Raw genomic sequence first — 24,323 nt, 5'->3', positions numbered from 1 at the left:
AACTGGAAAAATGGCTACTTACAATGAAACACAGGCCAGAAACTATTAAATTTGCATTGTCCTGGCACTTCAGAAAAGCAAGAGTCAATTGAAGCAGTGTTCATATGCTTAACTTGAAGTTTTCTGAAGTTCCACTAGGAGAAGGGCTCCCTCATCACAATGTTTTAACACTGAGGCATAAAATTGTTGTAAAGTTATTTAAATAGCTAGACTGCTCTCCCACAGAAGTGGATGCACTTCAGCCATGGAAGAAATAGTTCCAATATTATCAAGTAATTTGTGATCCTTTAAGATTTTTGTACACATAAATGTAAAATTGTATTTGTTATTACAATCATCATTTTACCATTCATACTTGAAGACACTGGTATTTCCACAAATCAGGCAATGTGCAAATTCTGTCATAGTAAAACATTTATTGTTAAAGTGATATAGATTATTCAAGATTCTACAGTCTTAAATCATGGATGGTAATGTAACATGGATTGATACAGAACTCGATGCCAATGTAGGCTTTTTTCTTTCCTTCTTTAAAAAAAATACTTGTAGGTCAGAAGAAAAAAAAATGGTTTTAAAAGGGGATGAACCATGGTCTGATGGAGCCATTTCTGCCAGCATCAGAGACTTCTGCTTCGGCTCCTCTGGACAATTTCTTCCAAGACACCAGTTCAACAACTAATCTTTGTGAATTGAAACATGTTTAAATTTTATCCATTAAAAATATCAGTGGTGACTTTTTTTCAGGAGAAAGAGAAGTGGTGCTCTTCAGATTAACTCCAGCCTCTGAAAAGAAAGGAAAAGAAAAAAAAAAAAAGAAAGAAAGAAAAAAAAAAACAAACACATAGCTAATAAGATCATGGAGTGAGCAATGCAGAACTTATAGAACTGTAAGCATCCAGGCAGAAACTGCTTGTTTATAAAATATGAGACACACCTTGAAAACTATCTAGAAATGCACACAGGTCATAAAATATAGTTCTTGAATTATCATACTTTTATATATATATATATATATATACAAAATCTCATGTTTAAAAATAATTTAAAATATTTGTGCAAGTCAAGGTTAAATGGCGGGATATTATTTTCCCTTGTTTTGGCTTTTAGATTAATATTATCAAATGCAAATTATTGAGCAAGGGATTTACACAATATTGAAATATATCAATAAATATAAATATTTACACAATATTAAAATATATATGTATCTCACTTGTAAAAAGATTATCTTAGAAACAACTGGTATACAGATATCACTCTAAACATTGCAAAATTCTCTTAAATTACATTGGGATGTATCTAAATTTCTTTCTACTGGATTCATAGGCTCGCTTACTTTGCTAAAGTGAAATATCAACAAGTTTCTTTTTATTTTCAAAAAACATGTTCCCTTTGTTAGAAAAAAGTAATAGTATTTTACCAAATTACAAGTTTCAGGAAGTGTTAAGGTATATGACTAAACATACCTAGAAGAAACAATAGACAACATAACTGGTTTGACTTTGGAAATAATAAGTTTGGAATACATTATTTTAATGTTGATTACTCTATAAACTGACATATTTCCAAGAGGTTTTGATTCAATTTAAAATTACATAATAACTATTAACAAATTGTTAGAATCATTGTTTAAATAAATGATGTTAATTTTTAAGCTTAGGAAGTAGCAATTAGTTTTGAGCCCTATTACCACTATTGAAATGAAACATAATATAAAGCAGAATAAAAACTTGTATATGTAGGATATTTAAAATAATCCCTTTACTTTACTTGTCAATAGGTAAACTCTTACAATAATTACATAAAGATCGAAACTTGGAACACAAAATTATAGGAGCACTATGAAGATAAGAACAAAATGGACTAAACAATTTGTCTAAAATGTTAAAAGAACTAAAAATTATGAACTTGGGGTACATTCAAAATGGTTTGGTAATAGTTCTAATTGAACAGTGAAATTGTATCATACAAAACACTGTGGACAGTCAGATTTAAGCGTATTATAAAGAAAAGAGGAAATGAAAAGTACCTCAACACTGAGAGAAATAAAAATGTCCTAACATTGCTGTCACTGCCCTTAATCTGAATGTAATTAAGAACTGTGAAAGATTATTATCTTGTATAGGATGATAACTTAAAAGGAAGGAAATGATTTCTAAAGGTCACTGCTGACAGTGGGTTGTATTTTATTTTCTGATTTTCTGTAATGTTCAAATAAACATGTCAAAAAGTATAGTTAAAAGTTTTCTACCTGTGTACCTAGTCTACTACACTTATTTTAAAAGAAAATTCCCCTGAAAGGGAATGTCAAAGAAAAAGAAATTAAGAACCAAATATTGGTCATTTTGCTCCGGAAAAAAAACAGTGGAAAGATATCTGGATCATGTGGACGCATTCATTTTGCTTTTTAGCTCTTATTTCATGTTTTCCTAACTCTGTATTTTCCATTGTTATTTAAATGCTGCTATGTATTAACTTATCACTTATATATTAATAGTTTTCTCTAAAAGAACTGGACTCTTCATGGTTATCCCATCTGCAGCAGAGATTTTATCTCAAGGTTTAAATTTTTTAAATTCCTTGACCAATATTAAACAAAATAATAAGAATTCAAATTTATTAAAAACAGGAAGCAATTATCTTAATGGCTGGGGCAAGCAATTGCAGAATAAGTATTTCTTGTACATATATACACACAGAGACACAATGTACATGTATTTGGTTTGTTTGAATACAATAATATTTCTAAGAAATTTTACATAAGGTATCCTTTAGTATAAATACAAACTAGTCAACCATTACTATTTTGAGTGCCAAACACAGCATGTTGATTGTTTAACTGGGTTCATTTTAGGCATAAACATCTTTTCAAACATAGGGTTAATTTATATGCAAATATTAGTAATTATTACCATTTTTTAAATCACTGATTCCTCTCCTCTTTATTCTCAATTCATCTAAGTGTGATTAGAATTTTATGATTTGATTATGAAGGATAGTATAAACTATGTTGTGTTCATGTATTTATATATATATATATATATATGCAGGAAGGGTCTAAGAGAAGAAAATTGGTATAGGGTATATTCTGGTTAATGCAAATGAAATAAATGTGCCACACTTCATCCTCTGGGGAAAAAATCTCCTGCATAGACACGTCAGTATGATTAGCTACAGAAAACAGCTGCAAAGCTGTGAGCACAAGAATCTTCCAGCTTTCCACCACACTTCATTCACACACAGTGATGTACTGCTGACAGTGGGAAAGGCCATGAGAAGACTGAGAGCATATAGTCAGTCTCTTCTAAGGGTCATCGCTGTTTGGTAGTACTGACAGCTGTAGGAATGATAGGTCTGCTAGAGCAAAAATCATTTACCTTACCAAGAAGAGTTATACTAAGGTCACACGTGACTTAAATCTGATAACAGAGATGTAGTGAAGAGATGGCTAATAAGTGAATTATAGCCACTATATTTTGTTAAAATTATTGTGTTCCTGTGCATTTATTTTTCTTGCTAACACTTATAGAAAAAAAAGCTTAGTGAAAACCTGGGAAGAAAGTTTCTATGTCATTATGACATAGGCATGTGTTTCATAAAGAAAATTAAAGATTGCAATATTTTAAAAAAGAGAGAGATTCCAAAATTCCACATATTTACACTCACTATGTAAATCTAATCTAAATGCACACATACACACATACATTTCCAACATATAGAAATGCAAACCACTGAAATTAGATTTTAGCATTTGTGTCAAGGTAGTGGATTACGATGATTTATATTTACTTTTTCACTTTTAACTTTATATTCAAAATTTTATAAAACCAATACTAATTACTTTAGGACAAAACGAATCATTAAAAATATTACACCCTTATCACATTGGCACACCCAGTGATATCTGTAGTAGTACACAGATACTCGAGGAGATTACTTTAAATTCCACCTCTACCAATGTAGTAAAATAAACAAATAAATACATGCCCCATGTGAATATTTAGGAATTCATTGGCAATTAAAAAATTACTGAGATTGACTCTCCTGCTTCCAAATCTTGATATAACATTTAGCATCATTCTGGACAGTTCCTCGGATAGATTATCCATTTACTTTCTAATCCTTTTTTAAAATATTCTAATTTGACATTAACTAGATGTCCAAAGTCAGTTGATAAATAAAGGTTTAAAAATCAAAGACAGAGAGAGGAGAAATAGAGGAAAGAAGGAAAAATGGAAGAGTCAGAGAGGGGGAGGGTTATGGTGAGGGAGAGAGGTTAAAATTGAGAAAGAAATAGGGGTGGTAGAGAAGCAATGTACTTGCACACAGGTCAGTTCAGTACACAAAACAGAACACAAAGTATGTGCCAGACACTGTGCTATTGACTGTTTCCAGTGAGCCATCTGTTCATTTTTTGCAATATGAGTGGCGTCCTAAAATCAATTTAAAGAAAATAAAGAGGATAAATTGAAAATTTTGTTTGATCTGGGGATGGAATTCATTAGGAGAAAGCGTGGATAACTATCCAAATAATTGTTATCTTTTAAATATGAAATGTTAAAAAGCATGACCCCAATTTTACTCTTAACAAATAAATCAATGGCCTTTTATAGACTTTTTAAAGCTGAATATTTTTTTCTGTGTCAAACCTTAAGCAAATGACTGGTGCTTCCAGCTGTTTGAACAGATTGCTAAAGTGCTATTCTGCTCTGGAAACACACTTTCTGATCCAATTAAAATGCAGGAATCAAATACTCATTTGAAACTTTAAACACACACACACACATACACACACACGAAGAGTAATTGGTTGCTAAGGAAAGGAATACCATGAATATTTCATGTGTAGTCTTTTGTTCCATTTTAAAGTGGCTTCATTCATTTTAGATAACAGTAAATACTACTGTCCATCCACTTGCAATGAGGCGTAATGTATCATCTCAGTTCCTATAGGATGTGGAGTGAATACATTCTTATCAAGCTATTTTCAGCCATGTCTACAAGAGTGAACCCAAAGTCACATATGAAGTTGTAAGTATTCCCTTTATTTTTCATTTATCAATCAGAAATGGCCAGTTAATGAAAAACATGTCTCATGTCTAAGTTTAGGAACTAGAACTTAACCAAATTGAAATTTAGTCATTACCATTAAAAACTGAACGTTTTAATGGAAAATTTCAACAACTTAAGCAAGTTAAAAACAAGTTAAAAATTCATTTATAAAAGAATATACCCACTTTTGGGCTGAAGTGTGTGACAGGAATCTCACAAGAATCTCACCTGTGCTTCCTGGACAATCTGGTCAACATTAGTCAGCAAAGCATCTGGGAATAAAATTTTCAGTATCATGAACAATTCATATTTTAAGAAATAGACTAATACATTTCTCACTGAAATCTTGCTAAGTTTCCTCTTAACAGAGATCTATCTACACTTTTTTTTTTAAACTTACCACCTCTTGATTAATTGTAGTTGACTTTTATAATACTTTTAGTTCTCTATAGCTACTTCCTAATACTTAATGTTATACAGGCAGAACTTTTAAAAATATTGGTCTAATTACAAAATTGAGCAATTATCAAAATAAAATGCACTTTTCCGGTAAGAGTTCAATAAGAGAATCAGGCTTCTATTCATTTGCCCTATTTAGAGCTAACATTTCAACTACAGAGTTGCATATGATTGATATGGAAAGTTACAGCAAATAAAAAAGAATCCAAGCAGGAAATGTAGTTTCACCTTATTCACCATGCAGAGTGAGTATAGAATAATCACTTACAATATAAACCGTTGTTCAATAACTCCCCCCCAAATAATAGCATGTTTTATCAATTACCTGTTTATCCTACTATAAAAAAGGTCATGTTCTCAATGCAAACATTCTGCCTGTAATGTTCATACACATATTTCATTTGCTATTAATGTTTAATGCCATTACATAGCCCAGCATGATACACATTCTATTTCTTTTCAAAATACCTTGCTTTTAACTAAGTACCCCTATACTGCTAGTCATTAAGAAGTAATACAATGAGAAGAATAAATAGATGTCTCAGGAAGAAGTTGTTCCCATAGTTCCTAGGTGAGTGTGATGAAATGGGATAATATACATTTTTATAAAACCTCCAGCACAAATATTCCTGTAAATTACAACGACCTATTCATGTTATGTCTTACATGAAAACCATATAAGTTCATATAACACAGGAAAAAATTACATTATGTTAGAGCTAAAATTATATATATATATCATGAATCCTTTCATGTTAACATATACACATAAACATAATAAACAAAACTAGTTTATGTTTCAGGAGTGATTAAATGTATATCTACTTTCAAAAACGAAACGAAAAAACCCACTTAACATTCCTCTGAATGTATTTGAAAATCTGATTTTTTCCTTTTTATAATTCATGAACATAACTATTACCTATTTAAAAAGAATGAATGGAATTAGAGAAGTTGTAGAGATGGTTATCATTAAGAAACTCAGAAAAACAAGTTTGTACTAGAGAGTTAATATTCCATGGAAATCTGATAAATAGCCAGTTTGGAGTTGTTCTGGGAGATCTCTGACAGTACATTTAAATCGAATTTTGGTCCATGAGATATATTCTATGTTACAGGATGAAAACTCAAGTTTTAACTGATTGGTATTATAAGCATGTGTACCAATATACCTATAAATTACATATATAAACATATAATTATATACAGTGTATGAATTTTAATCAATGGCAACTTTAGATCTTAAACTTTCATTTTGAAGAGCTGAATGAAATCAGAAGACATTGGTACCTTAATTATTTCTTTATATTTATTACGTGCATTTGATAAAATTATGAATGTATTAATATTACTTTAATGTGGTAATCTCACATGTAAATATACTCCAAATTACAAACTATTATTTTCTATGTGCTGCATTCAATAACACCATACTTTTAGGATGACTCAATCATGATAATGTTTACCATTTTTTCCTTTTTAAGTGATGTTCTGTACCACTACAAGGATTGTTTCTGTTAAAAAAAAAAAAGATAATGCTAATTGTATTTTGCAATTAGCAAAACACAGCAGGCATTACCTAGCATGGGAGAGAAAGGATTAAGTAATCTGAAAGACAGAGTTCTAAACCTATTATAAAATTCCAGTCATTGATTTTCAGTTTTTATGCAATTTCAAAAATGAAATATTTCCTATCCATAAATTTAACTCAACTAACATTTATCACATTAACATTATATTGTAACATATCATTATGATTACCTTACTGTTATTTTCAACCCAGGAGAATAAGAAAAAAAGCACTTTTCATGACTAACCACCTCCCCTCACCAAATTAAATGTCTTTCCCCAAATCACTGCACATTCACAGGAATGTCTCTATCCATTATTAAAGTGGAGACTGGTTTTTCCTGACACACAAGGGAAGGCTGAGCAAGGAAAAGAGTATAGTCTTCACTTTGTTTAGTACAAATACTCATTGCTTTCTTAACACTGAACAATGGAACTGGAATTCTGACATGCTGAGAAAAAAAGTGGGCTAATTTCTTCTTAAAAAACATCCCACTTATTCATTTATTTCCACAATTTCATGAATAACAAGATAATTTATGTTTTCAGAAGTTTTTCAATGATTGGCATTTTAGAGTTTGTTTTTTAAATTTATTGCTGTGAATAAACAGGCAAATACTAAAATTTACGAACTAAAAACCCATTGATATAACATTTATAATAATTGCTCTATTAGTTTTAAAAATTTTGTTAATGAAATATTTAGATTCCTTCCCATAAATGCAAGCAAACAAAATAGTGAAAATTAGTTTAAAAGTAATTACTCTGAGTGCTTTAAAGCAGTAAAAATATTTCACAAAATAGATAAACAGATTCCTGTAACAATTGGAATGCACTTAATTTTTAAAAATTCCTTAAATATTTGTGCAGAAAATATGTAGTATTCATATTATGAACTTGTTATATTTATAAATGGCTATAATACTTCAAAAATTTATATTTCTAAAGTTCTTTGTAAAACATCTACAAAGCAATGAAAATCAACAATCTTAAAGCATAATGCTAAATTAAGCTTACTAAAATCTCAGCTTAATTTCTAACTACATTAATGTTCAGAGAAAAAAAGAAATAAATTGGTCACAATAAGGATGCTTTTGTATCTAATTTATCATATGTAATTTAATGCTACATAATCTACTTTTAGACTAAAAAATAATATTATTTAAAACAAACTTTATTTCCCCTTGGGAATCTAAGGCAACTTTATGAAACTTAAATCTTATATTTTGAAAATATTGTATATTAAAAAGACCTAACTTAAGAATAATTGTACATTTTCAATTTGGGAGACAATTATCTAATAGGCACAAAAATCAGCATAGGAACACACATAATTTTAAATAATGCCTGGAGTAATTATTTGTAAATACATTATTTCTTTTCATATTGAACAAGATAAAGTCATACTTTAAATAGTCAAAAATGAAAGAAAAACAATTAAGAAAAAGGAAGGGAAAATAATCTATCTATGTGCTTGCTGCTTTCTGTTGCTGACTATGTATAAGCATGAGAAAAAAAACAACAAATTCCTGCTAATAGTCATATATCTGGATCACATATCTCCACTGTATTAATTAATCAAAATTCTTACAATTGTGCTTTCTTCCCTGCTCCCATTCCTTTACCTCTTCATTCATCTGAGCAACTATCGTGTTTCAGACATTTTCCCAGAAAACTTTAATCAAACCCAACCTTCCTATAGGTTTATATGGCAGACTCTTCACAGTGAAACTGACCAAAAACATAAATTATTTCATATACTTAAAAAATAAAAAATCTGTCTCTCTTCTTGGGACAAAATTTTGTTGATCTCTCAAGAAGACAGGAACGCAGCAGGCCTTATCACTTCTAAGAACAATTGTTAAAGCATTCAGTAAATACACCCCAAAAATGATCTTGTAAAAGTAATCAAAATTTAAAAGTCTTCAATGGCTTTTAGTCAAACAAAATAAATTGTATATGATTAGATATTATAGAGTTCTAAATGTTTATGAGAAATAAAATATATTTAATTAAAGCTCCATTTAAAACATAAGCAGGGGATTGACTTAAAAAATACAGGCTAGAGGAAAAGACAAAATCAGTTAATTAGTAGCTTGGAGTAGATATGCTAAGGTGCTGTTTATGTTGCCTGATTTAAGAGCTCCCTTGCTCTTAACCTTTGTAATGCCTGAAATCCCTTTCTTGGATTCCCATTTCTATATGTCTTGAAAGATTTAATAAATATTCAGAAGTTTAAAATACTATGTATTTTATACTGGTGAAAATTAGGAAGGAGAAACATAATCTTTTGTTTTATTAATCAACTATCTCGTGAAGAATTATTTAACTGATGTTAATTAAAAATATTTCATTATGGGCCTCCCCTGGTGGCACAGCAGTTGAGCGCTGGGCTGTGAAGCTGCCGGCAGCCTCTGTAGCACGGGTTCGTTCCCCGGCCGCCAGCGAGGGTCCCACATGGCATGCAGACCTCTCCTGTCATGCCTGCTCTTCCCCTCAGCAGTGTATTTTGTCAGCCTGTCTGTTCTGTTCCCCTCTCTGGCTCTGGTGAATTCTCTCACCCTCCCGCACTTCTGACTGTACCCAGTGCTTGTACAAGTAAATAAATAAATCTTTAAAAAAAAAAAAAGGAACAAAAACAAAATCTTAAAAAAAAAATTCCGTTATGATTAGAGCATTATTACACAAATAGTGTTGAAAGTATCCCTTACTTTGAGTATTGCTTTTGATTTTACAAAATACTGTCACACATATGATCTCACACAATACTCACAAGAAGACTCATAGAGGCTGATTAAGATGTGCCTCTCTCAAGCTAAAATTAGCCAACAATTTTATATATGCCTCTAACAGGAGGAAATTAAACTCATGATCCACATTCCTCATCATGCTTTAAATGGCATTTCAAGTAATCCAAAAGAGTTAATAAACACTTGCTGTGTGTCTGACTTGATATAAATAAAGTACCGATTTCTTTACAATATAGCTAACATTCTGTGTATGAGGTTTCCACATAACCCTTATTCTCAAATGGAAAACAAAACCAAAACTTTAACCTTAACCTTGTTTAACATATATCTTTGTAAGCATATAAGTTTTTCAAATAGTAGATAAAATCATTTCTCTATAGACCATGATTTCAGGAAATGTTTAAGAATGCCGTATTATTAAGGAACTATATTACTGTCTGACAACATTTAAAATCTCGTTTTAATGATGTATTCCCACTAAATGGCACGATTTCTAATTAAACTTATCATAGGTTGTGGTTAAAAAAATAAACATATTTACTCTAAGAAAGACACATACTAACTCAGAATTAGAGTGCAAAAGGGAAAAATGAAACTACTATCTGGTTAATGAGCAATGACTATATTGCTTATAAATGTATTAAGGACTCCATTAGAAGTTCCTTATTTTAGTTGCTAATAAAAATAAACATCCCTTTGATAGTCAGTTTTGTAGTTTTATCTCCATTTTTAACTTGCATTAAGAAAAATATAAAACTTATTCAATCAGCAAATGTGTATTGAATGCATGAAAACACCATTTTATGCCCAGGTAGAGGCCTATGAAATTGTGATTTAAAACTGAATTAGATTTTTTTTTTTATTAAAGCAAAATCAATTTCATTTTCTTCTGCTTCCCACTGAAAAATTTGTGTCATGGATGAGAACTATTTTACAATTAAGGCAGCTGAGCCAAGAATGTTGTTTATAAAGGTACTTATTTTAACACTGTGTAAACTTATTGAATATATTATTTTAAATAACATAAAAATGCAGGGTTGTTTTCTACAATATTTCTCTGAAAACAAACACCTCTATCATTAAAAGAAAATGTACAATCTGTTCATTCAAAAATACCAAGAATCTATTGTGGTCCTTTGTAAGACTGGAAGGAATATCATTATTTATGCAAAATTTATTTTTTCCCTTTCATTTTATGATCTGCTGTTGCAGAACCTGGAAGTCAGTCCTAGAATAAGGGATGACACTCCTCTATGTGATGCTTTTTCTCCTAAGCCATTTTAATCATACATAGATATTCATACACATATATGTGTGACATATGTGTGTGTATATATTTGTATATACATAAAATTTTACTCTAGAAGGCTTATACAATTTGACTCTTTTAGATAATACTGGAATTTCAAATTCCAGCTGCCTATGTGAGGTCTCAAAATATTTTTTTATTAAAAAAAATAGGTTACACAGTGCTTTCCAATCTCCACTCAGAATTTTGAACAAACTGCCTTTCCTCTATGCCCATTAGAACCACTAGACAGAATAGACATCCCATTCATAGACATGCTTCTTTTAGAAAACACTCCACATGTGTTTGGTGAGTTAATATAACAGTAATACTCCTTTAATTCTCCATTCAGGGGGTACCTGTGCCTTGTTCTCGATCTCTCAGCAGGTAAAGTAAGAAACTTACTTGACTTAGAATGTGCTCTTTTAGATGTGGGCCCCTCTGTGACAGAATCGGGAGGAGGTCGACTAGCTAACTGCAATGCAGTTGAGTTGTTCCTGTTAGTGTTTTGGGACTCAACATTTGTGACAGCTTCACTCTGTGGTTCCGTACTTGGCTTTGGGCCAGTCTTTCTTTTCTGCTTCTGGGACACAGAAGTGCTTGAAGTCCAGGTAGGAGGCAAAGCAGAGGTAGTGGTGGAGGAGTCCTGACTTGAACAAGTTTCTGAAGATTGTATCACATTGTCATTGGCAACTTTACAGCACTGGGCGTTCTCTTCATGTCCCACTGCTTGTTTGGACATGGACTGGGGCAGCGTGACACTGCAGCCTTGTATTTGAGCCCCATTAGTTTGAGAGTAGACGTTGCTGACCTTGGTGACCTTGTGCTGCCCATTATTGTTACAAACCTTATACCGGATCATTAGAATGATGATGAAAACCAACACAGATGCTACAATTATTCCACCAATAATGATAATCATGGTGCCTCCCAAAAATTGGGACTGCATGAAATGGCATCGTACATAATCCTGTTCCGTAGTAAACTGGATGCAACCCACGACTCTTGTGGCAGTGAGGGAAGTGATGCCATCGTCATATATTGCCAAGACACACAAGTCATACATAGTTCCAGCAGCCAGGTTATTGACAAGAAAAGTTTTGCTTGTAGGAGGTATCATTCTGAAGGACAATGGAATTTGTATTAATATCACAAACAAAACACGATATGTACATAGAGAATCATTGCGATTTCAGTTCTGTTTCATCTCAGGACTCATTAAGAAAAGCACATTTATAACAGATATGAAATATGAGAAAATTATCTAATCTTATATCTTCTCAGTTAAAATGGCTAAAAGTCATTGTTTGAGTCAGCTTTATATTAATGGTGCCTGCACCATGCCCTAACAAGCTTACTAATTACATTGCTTGGCAAGGCAGAACTCATAATAAAAGCCACTGCTACAGAATCATTTATGACAAATTGCTTTTGAAAGGTGTGACTGTGACATTATCTGACTACTAAACAAATCCATTTAGCACTTACAACACCTCTGTGACTAAAAGCCAATTTGAAGGAAGGGAAAACACTGACAATCACATTAGAAACCAAAATGGAAATTCATTTCAGAATATTTATTTTCCAAATCATTTATAAGTTGCTCTAGAATGGCAGCCAGTAAATCTATCCTTAATAATTGAGATAATTACTAAGATTAAGGTACTTTATTTACAGATCTCAGATCTCTTATACCTTCAACACTTGGTCTCCAGTATTTTTATTGATAAATGAGGTTGATGAAAATGTCTGAGTAATACCACCCTGGAAATATGAACAGGGCAAAGCTGTTGAACAGAGCATAAATACCTGTCTACCCCATTGTTCGCTGGTGAAAATTTATTTTAGATACAGCTTTTAAAGTTTCATAAGATTTTATTGACAACTCTGACTCCATTATATCATAAAAGTTTTCTGTGAATATTACTTTCGGATACCTTTTCTTTTTTTCTCAGCAGCAGCCAAATATGGCCTAAATGAGATTTAATTTGGGGAAAAAATGGTTTGAAATTATATTTTTTGTGAGGGTGAATTTTAAGAAATTTTAAAGTTGGCAATGTGTGTCTATTACACAACTTAAATAATGTGTTCTAAATGTAGTAGGAAATTTTTAGACCAGAGTTATGTGTTTGTAATTGAAATCACTATCACTTAGTGAGGGCATGATAAATGCCAGGCATTATTAAGCACTTTGTATGCATTATAATCTAATCTTTACAATGACTGCATGAGGCATTATCATTATTTACACATGACAAACATTAGGGTCAGGAATTCAAGCGATTTACTCAAAGTCACATAGAATTTAATTGTCCTCTCAGGAATAAATACGGAAATTGGGAAAATAGATACTGACCTACTTCATGGAGCTAATGCTTAAAATAGATAGGATGTCTATCTGCTGCAAGAAGGTGGAAGTAGGCGTGGATATTTATCATTGACAATTAGTTAAGCAATTCATAGCTTGGGTGAAGAGCTGAATATGACCAGAGAAAACTGCTTCACGCTTATGCACATGCATCATAGCCTACCTGCCCATACATTTAATGATGGCAGGGTTATTAGAAACCATTTAATATATCCCTTTTAAACATGAGGAATTTAAACTTCAGCCAGGTAGAACCTTACCGAGGATCAACTGTATGGATAGTTAGGCCAATTTTATTTGTTCTTAATTGCCCATGCTTATTGCTTATTTTTAAAGTAATTTTTCACTTCCAAATATGAGGCAAAATCAAATTATCTTCCTGAATTCACTGGGTATCTGTGACTGAATTGATCTGATTTCAGAAAAGCTTAAATATATATATATATATATATATATATATATATATATATATATATATATTTAAGGAGTTATACTGTTCTATCACAAGTGAAATCATATGGAGGGGTAAAATGTATACTTCCAATCAAATATTGGGCAAGATGTGACTATAAATCAATGAGGCTGAACTTTAGAAAAACATACCAGAAATTCTTTAGCCTGATACAAATTCCCCATCAATGTTCTTACCTGGAGATTATATAGTCAACTCCAGTGATACTTTCACTGCTCAAAATATCTGTAAACTTTCTCTTTGGAACTGTCTTAAGAACCAGTATTATGAGACAACACACATGCACATAACTCAGTCACTCAAAAAAATCAGTCTCATTATTTTATAGTTACATCCTATTTTTGACCAAAAATGGCAATATCCATCTTGATCACCCACCTTATTCACAAGACTTGGCTCCAAATGGCTTTTGCTTGTTTCCAAAATTCAAATTCACCCTCAAAAGACGAAGATTTGCCACCACTGAGGATATTCAAAATAGTATGACGAGATTCTAAAGATAATTCCAAAAGTGCTTTGAGCAATGGCAGCATCATTGGGATAATGGTATAGCCTCCCAACGTGACTTCCTTGAAGGAAAGAACACTCATGTGGATGTGTAAGTTCTGGTATGTTTTTGAATTTTTTAAATAAATCAATCTTGTTCTCTGATAGTCACATCTCTTAGATGAGGGGAAAAAAGTAAGTAAGCATAAAATTAAATATAAATTTGAACTCTCTAAAAATAACACCATTCAACATATTTCCCCACATGTATTCACTTTTCACAAGCTTTACACATTGTACACTTTAACAAATGAAGTACTGAAATTACAATACAGAGTAATACTGCCAATTAAAAAAATCAGTAATATATTAATAAGCCCTACACTAAAATACATGTTAATTATAAAAATTTGCTTTAATTTTCTTACCTGTAAACAAGGGTGTCATCATAAGTACCATTGTACTGGATTTGAAACATACGTATTCCAGGGATATTTCTTTGAAAATTAAATTTAAGTAGTGCTGTAGAGGATGTTGCTTCTGCCACCACAATTTTATCTTGACTCGTTTTAGTATCACCATTACTACTGCTTGCATTAGAACCTGACTTAGTCGAAGTTGAGATATCTGAAGAACCAGGATCAGGCTCATGGATATGGTTTGTACTGTTTACTATGTGGGGGAGCTTAATTATGTGAAGATCCACTGTTTGTGTTGCTTCCCCAGCAGGATTGGAAGCAATGCAGGTAAAAGCACCTGTATCCTTTACAGTTGTTATAAGAATGTCAAGTGTTCCATTATCATACACCAGCGATCTTGTTGCATTTGAAATAAGCTTCCCTTCAGGAGAAATCCAGTGAATTGCAGGTTCTGGGTCTCCCCTGGCTTTGCACCTCAATGTTGCCCTTTGACCCTCCAGAACTCTCATCTCATGTGTATGACGAGTGATGAGAGGAGGTTCACACAAAAACTCCTCCTCAGGAATTGACCAAAAGTAGCGGCCAGTCAAAAGTGCCGGAGAAGCACAGGTCTCTAAGTCATCTTCTCTAGACAGACGCCTCAACCACAACAATTCACAATTGCAATGCAAAGGGTTTCCACCAAAACTTAATGCAAAAGTAGACGGGCTTATGATTCCTGAGGTTGCTAGTACCTGAGCTCGCTGAAAGAGAGGATCAGGCGGTAGCTTCTGCAGTTTATTTGATGTTACATCTAGTCGAGTCATCTTGTGCAAGTGGGAGAAAGTCCCTTTAGGAATGTTATCAATCATATTGTGATCCAAACTGAGGGTGTGTAAACTGACCATCTTCTCAACAGCATCCCAAGGAATAGTTTCTAAATTATTATAGGACAGATCCAGTTCCTCAAGGGCAAATACATCATCAAATGCTGTAGAAGAAATTAAAGTCAGTTGATTGTTGTTCAATATCAAATGATGGAGATTGGAAAGCCCACTGAACATATCATTTGTAATTTTAGTCAATCTGTTGCTATTCAAATGCAATGCCCTCAAATTTCGTAAGTCAGCAAAAGCATGAGGTGTAATAAAACTTATTGTATTCCTGGATAGAGTCAGGTCCACCAAGCTGGTCATATTGGCAAAATCTTTCCTTTTAATATTTGTAACAAAATTGTCTGCCAACCGCAATTCCACAGTTCTTCTGTCAATGTTTGGTGGAACAAATAAAAGCCCTTTCTTGGCACAAAGGGTTGCAAGATTAGGAGACAAAATCTGACAGACACAACGCTTTGGACAGATCTGAGCTTTCACTGCTATGCCAATGAAAAACAGATAAAAAAGAAATTTTTCCATTGTAGATCAGATTTTAGAGCCTGTAACAGAAGATAAAAAATACAGTGTTAGCATCCAATTATTTGGTTCACTGTCCAACTAGAACAATCTTTTACATGCAAATTGTAATAAAGAAGCAACTTATTCATTTGTTTACTTAACAAATAAGATAAGCTATCTGTTATATGTTGGAAACTATACTGGATAAAAATATACCACACCTCCATGGTATTTAAAATGGAAAAACAAAGCCAGCAGACAGTATAATTCTGTAAATTAAGTGCTATTAAAAAAAATGCCCAGGATACTCCATTGGTACACAAAAAAGGAGCCACATATTCCATATTGGATGTTGGGGGTTCAGGTAGACTTCTCTTATACCTGAATGACATCTTGTTACAGAAGTAAATTCAAAGCTTAAAGATATATTTAAGAATTCACAAGTAGTTGAATTTATTTGTGTGAGTAGAAAAGTGACAATTTTTTTATTGGCATAACTTTGTGACAAGATATTTGAAAGTAATTAATCATTGGTAGGCTTTTACTTGTGTTTATAAACTATCTTGAATAAAGCACAGCTTTCACATCTTCAGTGCAAATACAGGCTCTTAAACTCAAAATCAATATGGCTGAACAATGGCTAGTATTTCCAAAATAAGCAAAAAAATCCTTTACAATTATACAAAGATATGTAAGACGATAATTTTCAAATATTGGACAAAGACATCAAAAAATTTATTTTTGTGAAAAATGAAATGTGCTCCTAAAGACACATTTCAAATCATAGCACAAGGAAGAAAAGCAAGGCAAAACATGGACAGCCTTTTCTAATTGAAGAAACAAAGGCCAGAGTCTCAAGGGGCTTGAATTTATAGAGCAGAATATTTTTTTAGCAGTTTTTATTTATTTATTTATTTGTTTGTTTATTTATTTATTTATACAAGCACTGGGTACAGTCAGAAGCGCAGGAGAGTGAGAGAATTCACCAGAGCCAGAGCAGGGAACAGAACAGGCAGGCTGACGAAGAAATTCACAGGTGAGGGGAGCAGCGGGTGCGGCAGGAAAGGTCTGCGCGCCATGTGGGACCCTCGCCGGAGGCCGGGGATCGAACCGGTGCTACAGAGCCTGCGTGCAGCTTCACAGCCCAGCGCTCAACCGCTGCGCCACCAGGGGAGGCCCAATATAGAGCAGAATATTAACAAGAACATGAAATAATACTGATTATCACTTATTATCAGGGAAATACAAATCAATATCACAATGACATACCTCCTCACACTTGTGAGAATGAACTACATATTAAAAAGACCATAAACAGCAAGTATGGGCAAGGGTGTGGAGTAAAAGAAAAGGAACGCTCATATACTGGAAATGCAGACTGGTCCAGCCCTTAATATAAACAGTTTAAGAAGTTTACTAAACCTTAAAAACCTTAAAAATAGATCTCTTGTATGACTTAACAATTTCACTCCTACATAGCTACTGGAAGAATGTGGAAAAAAATAATCGAAAGGAATAAATGCTCTTCTATGCTTGTTACAACACTATTTACAAAAGTCATAATGGAAACAACCTAAAAGTCCAATTATAGATGAGTGAATTAAGAAAATGGAATACTAATCAGTTACTAGAAAAAGGTAAAATCTTGCCTTTTGTAGCAACATGGGTAGAACTACCGGGGATTATGCTCAGCAAAGTAAATCATTCAGGGATGGAATATGAAAAATACAAAGCAAAGGAACAAACAATACTACAGCAAAATATATTCTACAAATCTGTAGATCATGGAATTTGAGGCTTTAGAGAGGGAGTGAGTGGAAAGCAAATTGGAGGAGGGGACCTACTGGACTATGTTGAGGGTTATATGAGTTTTGGTGAAAGGTAGGGTGCAGTAACCTACATCTGATGGGGTGTGAAACTATACCCTTAAATAATATACAGAGTTGTAAACCAACATTACCTCAGTCAAAAATAATTCAATTAAAAAGCAATGAAAGATAAAATCAATGCAATATGCAAATATAGTAAACAATCATACATACAAGCATATATATTTCAATAATTACATTAAACATAAGTTAAATCTAAAATTTGAAGGCACAGATAGTCTGCATAAAATAGCAGGGGTCACATTCATTAAGCATTGAAAAATAAACAATCTTTGATAAAGGACATTGACAACTGAATGTCAATGTATAGGAAAGTAATATCATAGAAATACAGAGCATAAAAAATTTTCCATAACTAAATTATTCTCAAAGTAGAAAAAGGATAATTGTACCAGTGATAAACATGGGCATTTCATAGAGAAAAATGATAGATTCATCAAGAAATTATGAAAACAGAGGAATACACGCACATAACAACAGGATCTTCAAAATACATGAAGCAATACATGACAGTACTAAGGGAAGTTATTTTTAAGACACAATAACAAATGTAGAAAAAAATAAAAATAAAAATAAAAATTTATAGAAATAAAAATCTTTAAATCTAAAGATTAAATGAGCATAACTTTTGTTCAGAAATTCTTCAGAATTTATGCTGAAAAAAATCAAACAAGTGTACAAGATATAAGCACAAGATGGTTCATCAGAGTACTGCTTATAGAAGAATAAAGGCAACCTCCAAAATTCCAGCATTAGGGAACAGTTGAGTAAATCAGTACATCAATAAAATGGAATCAGATTTAAATTAAAAAATCAGTGGTGTAGGTATAGATGTGTGTGTGTGTGTGCATGTGATCTTAATAAGTGAAAAGTAGTTGCAAAGGTACACAATGGTAATAGATAGCATTTATTAAGAGATTTGTGTTAAATGCTATTCTAAGAATCTCATGGATATTTAATATTTTTTTAAAAATGATTTTATTTTATTTATGCATACAAGAACTTGGGTACAGACCAGAGGTGTGAGGGATGAGAGGATTCACCAGAGAAAGAGTGGGGAGAAGAACAGACAGACTGACTGAAATACACTGCTGAGGGGAGCAGTGGGTAAGATAGAAGAGGTCTGCTACCATGTGGGTAGCTCCCTGGCTGGCCAGGGATCAAACTCAGTCTGCAGAGGGTATGGATAGCTTCACAGTGCTGTGTGTGTTTAACCCCTTGTACCACCAGGGAGGCCCTATTAATTAATTAATTAATTTTAAAGATTTTATTTATTTATACAAGAGCTGAGGTACAGGTGAGAGGTGCAGGAGGGTGAGAGAATTCACTAGAGACAGAGCAGGAGCAGAACAGGCAGACAGACCGAAGACACTGCTAAGGGAAGCAGCGGGTGAGGCAGGAGAAGTCTACTGCACCATGTGGGCATCTCCCTGGCTAGCCAGGAATCGAACCCGCGCTGCAGACGCTATGGACAGCTTCTCTGCACAGTGCTCAACCCACTGTGCCATCAGGGAGGCCCAAGACCCTATTAATTTAATCTTTACATCTACTATTGAGGTTAGGAACAAGCTTTCACTGTCCCCATTTTATAGTGAATCAAAAAGATTCAGTGACTTTCTTGAGGCACACACTGGTGACTGACCTCAGGCAGACTCCAGAGGCCATGTTCCCAAATACCACAAGATTCTGCTTCTCTTCTAGGGTTGTATTTGTTTTTAAAATAATACAAAATAAACAGGTGTGTGTGTGTGTGTGAGAGAGAGAGAGAGAGAGAGAGAGAGAGAGAGAGAGAGAGAGAAAGAAAGAGAGAATTGTTTGCAGCAAATTTGGAAAGACTAACATGAAAATATTAATAGAGACATTACTGTAGGATGTTGCTATTTTCTATTAAAAATGTTTTACATAAAATATAAACACTTCTAGCTCAGTAACTGACAGAACTAGCTGACCAAAATAAGCACAGTTGCTCTAAAAGATTTGAACAATATTAAAACAAAATCAACCAGCTTGATTAAATTTACAGTTATTAATAGAACTTCAACAAACACAGAATACATAACATCTTTATGTATATTCTTTTTTATTGCTCATGGAACATTTACTAATAAATTCCATATGATAGATCTGAATTCTCAAAATATATAGTGATGAAAAGATTTAAATCATGAAAATATGTTATATTTATACAAATGACACATATTTTATTAAACTCAATAAATACTATTTAGGAGATTATAAAATGGTTGGAAATTTAAAACTAAAACAAAAATAACTAGGGAAATCAGTCAATATTTTGAAGTAAATGAAAACATGATGTAACAGAATACTTGGTATGAAAAAGTAGTATATTTAGATTGTTAAGCTAAATCAATGTAATAGAGAGAAAACACAGTTTTAAATTAATTATCTAAATTTGAAAGCTAAAAAGAGTAGAAAAGAAAAATTAAACTGAACCAAAGAAAATAGAAGAAAATGATTGAAATAAAGGCAGAAATCAGTCAAACACAAAATAAACAAAGACAAATATTTGTTTTTAAAAAGATTGACAAACTTGATCTTCCCCCCCTCCAAAACTAATTAAGAAAAAATTAAAATTACCAATGTAAGAATAAAAATGAAACACAAATTTAGATGCCAAATTTATTAAAAGACAAAGGAATTTTATGAATGTTATGACTCTAAACTCAGCAATTTGGATGAAATGGACAAATTCACTTCAAAGCAAAAATTACCAACAATATAAAAATAAGAAAAATTATAAAATAAAAACATTTGTTAAAGAAATGGAATTCATAATAAACATCTTCCCCAAGTGGCAATCCCAGATAAATTTAGAAATTAGTTAAAAAGATGATAGATAGAATATATGATAATTTCAATGTATAGTATATATGATATAGTATGAATGATATCTTAAACAGGAGACAGATGATAAGTTACATATATGATGTAATTATATGTTGGCTGCATTATATGTTTTTATATAAATATATATTTATGTTTTAATATGTTCATTATAGACACCTATAATAATTAAAATATGTTATCTATATCATTAACTCTAGTGCTAACTTAAATATATAATATATATGAAAATTATGTATATAGAGAGGGACATATTTACACATGGAGAAAAGAAGTGAAAATGAGGAACAGCAGAAAGAAGAAAGCAAACATACATCTGAACATTTGGAATCTGAGAAAACTATATACAGAAACTCTTAGTGCTAATCGTGAAACTTTTTATAATTAAGAAATAGTCACAGTATATATTAAAAGAAAATAAAGACATTATGAGAAAATGACAAGGCAAGACCCTAACTAGGAGAAAAACATCCAGAATATCAAAACGAAGGTATAAGAATGACTGATAATAACCACATGAAAATATTCACAATACTATTAGTCATCAGTGAAACGCATTCGAAGCAAAATCCTCACTACCCATCTTGAAGTAAAAACATACAAACAAAACACCTGGTAATCCAAATTTTGGTGAGGATGTAGAACAACTGAAACTCATCCATTGCTGGTGAACGTGGAAAATGGTTCAATGACTTTGGCAAGTTTGGCAGTTGTTTTGCTATGTTATACTTACCGTTACTTACCTAATGATACAGCATTGATATTCCATGTATTTACCTAAGAGATATGAAAATGCTTGTATACAAAAAGATGCATCCAAGAATGAAGTGAAAAACAAACTGCACTATATCAATACACAGAAACTAGGTAAGACTGGAAAGGAAAAAGTTTCTGATATTTACAATAAACTGGGTGATTTTTGTTGTGGGTTCCATTATGCCCCTTCAAAGAATTTGAAGTACTAGCTCCATTGCCCTTGGACCTTATTTGGAAACTAGGTCTTTGGAATTGATTAAGAGGAGGTGATTATGTAAGCCAATCCAATAGGACCATGTCTTTATTAGAAAGGGGTAATTTGGAGACAGAAACGGATGTGCACAGAAGCAAGACAAGGTGAAGTATAATGAGAGTGTCATCTCCAGCTAAAGAACACCTACAGCCATTAAAACTGAGGAGAGATACATAGAATAGATTCTCCCTCACAGCTTCAAAAGGAATCAATCAAGCCAGATACTGTGATTTTAGACTTTTGGCTTCTGGCATTGTGGAACGATATATTTGTTTAAGTTACTCAGGTTGTGGTACTTTGTTACTGCAGCCTTATCAAACTAACACAAGCCTCAAAAATATTTCACTAAACAGTAGAATATCATATGTAAAATATTACATATTGTAATCTTCCAAGTAGATGTGCTTTTAGAAAAGACAAAACTAGTCTATGGTGTGAGATGTCAAATCAGTAGTTACCTAGTTGGAGTATGGTAGATTGATGGGGAATGAGTTCAAGGAAATTTGGGGGGTCATGGAAATAGTCTATACTTTATTTGGAATAGTGGTGCACAGGTGTCCTCATTAATCACAATTTATTAATCATATACATAAAATGCAGTGCATTTTATTTATGCCAAGTGTACCTCAATAATTAAGTCTTAGAAAAAGGAAATGTGGGCTTCCCAATATTGGTTCCAAAGAAAGAATATATAAAACGACACCCTGTTAGTAATGAGAACTTATTCATACTTTGTATACATGTTTTCTTTACTCTGAATTCTATCTTCAAAGACGTGATTCAATTCCCACATCACACTACCATATGCTGATCTAGAAAGTAAGAGTTTAGAGTAATTGGTGGACCATATAAGTAGTGAAAATCATATGTTTTGTGCTTAATGAGCTTTCCCAGGTCATCTTAGAAAAGGTGGAAATAATGAAATTTGTAAAATATAGAAAAAGGATTATGAGAAGAAACAGAATTTTCATTTCCTACAATTTAGCAAACTAATCCTTCATATACTTATTATATTAATATATGACCATAAAGAAAACTGATGTAAATGTAAGAACAGAGTATTTGTCATGTTTACTGGTATTCATGGTTTAAAAATTTATAAAGATCATCAAACACACTCGCTTCGCTTTTATCTAGTTAAGTAAAAGTGCTTATCTATTGCTTTCTCTAGTTAAATGTAAAAAAAAAAAAAAGAAAACAAAAAACAGGTGGATTTTTAATAATAATATTTGAGCAGGACTGTAACTCAGTAAATAATCTTACAATTGCAGCTTTTCAGATAATATTTACAAATCTCTATATTATATGTTGTTTCAAGCAAATTCCTTTTAGACAGAAAGTGACACAAATTGTAAACAAAGAAGAGTCTATCATACAAACTGGTAAATGATATTCCAGTATTGCTTCCATCATTCAGCCCATGGCTATTACATAACATATGCTCAAAAGAATCAGTATTTATTTGGCAACTAGAATGAGATATAAAAGCAAATTTAGATTTTATAACCAGCTGAGAGTATAATCTATTCTCTGCAGAAACCAATATGGTACCAATTTATATGCTGTGTTAAAGGAAAGTTACTGAACTCCTCAGGAGCTGCCTCACCATCCTTTAGCAGAGCTCCACCAATTCAATTAGTGCCCCTTCGCTCAGACTAATGCCTGAGGAGAGAAGCTGATGCCTGTTGATTCTGATGAGTTGTTTCAGGATGTGTCAAAAATGGACTGAGTGTTGCATGGGACATTTTATAATATGGTTTAGATAACGAAACACATTGGATAGCTTTATTTCAAACATTATAGATTTTCTGCATAATTTTTTGAGAGGGGCTATAAAGATATTAATATTCCATTCTCTAATAGAACACATTTTAACTTGTTAAATTCAGGCCTCAAAATATAATAACTGTAACTCCAAACAATTAAAATCCTCAGCATGTTAGACATAATAAATTTTTAAAATTCACATGTGTGTCTATCCACTCATTCTTTTATTAATTTCTTCAAAAATATTTACTTAGCATCTGTATCACATACAAGGTGCTGTGCTAGAATCCACCATGTTTAAAAGGCCGACATGAGATTAGGACAAGAACATTCACAATTTTGAGAGAGCAGACTATGAAAAGTTTTTAGTTAACATATATTTTGATATTTAAATTTATACAGTTGAGGACCTCCGTGATGGTGCAGGGGTTAAAGTCTCAGCACTATCAAGCTATTGACAGCCACTGTGGCAGGAGTTCGATCACCTGCCAGGGAGCTAAGCCACATGGCACAGCAGACCAATCCTGTCTCCCCTGCAGCTGCCCTCAGCAGTGTCT

At 32.5% G+C, this 24,323-nt stretch overlaps 1 protein-coding gene across 13 annotated transcripts in view; it reads right to left on the bottom strand.

Annotated features, from left to right (window-relative positions):
* Positions 1-399: 399 nt before the first annotated feature.
* LRFN5 (leucine rich repeat and fibronectin type III domain containing 5) overlaps positions 400-24,323 on the bottom strand; it is a 268,041-nt gene continuing 244,117 nt past the window's right edge. For 12 of the 13 annotated variants that reach the window (XM_054690104.1, XM_054690100.1, XM_054690092.1 and 9 more), the window contains 4 exons: positions 14,873-16,277; positions 11,524-12,239; positions 5,281-5,324; positions 400-783 (listed from right to left, as the gene is read on the bottom strand). In XM_054690104.1, the coding sequence (XP_054546079.1) occupies positions 766-783; positions 5,281-5,324; positions 11,524-12,239; positions 14,873-16,257 (2,163 nt within the window). In that variant the 5' untranslated portion in view covers positions 16,258-16,277 and the 3' untranslated portion in view covers positions 400-765. Of the gene's footprint in view, positions 784-5,280; positions 5,325-11,523; positions 12,240-14,336; positions 14,621-14,872; positions 16,278-24,323 lie in introns of those variants that run through there. The other variant, XR_008549856.1, reaches the window with a different exon arrangement.

This window comes from Talpa occidentalis, unplaced genomic scaffold, assembly GCF_014898055.3.
Source record: "Talpa occidentalis isolate TD23 unplaced genomic scaffold, MPIMG_talOcc4v2.1 talOcc4.11, whole genome shotgun sequence".
Taxonomy (NCBI): domain Eukaryota; kingdom Metazoa; phylum Chordata; class Mammalia; order Eulipotyphla; family Talpidae; genus Talpa; species Talpa occidentalis.
This window is presented reverse-complemented; position numbering and strand designations above follow the sequence as displayed.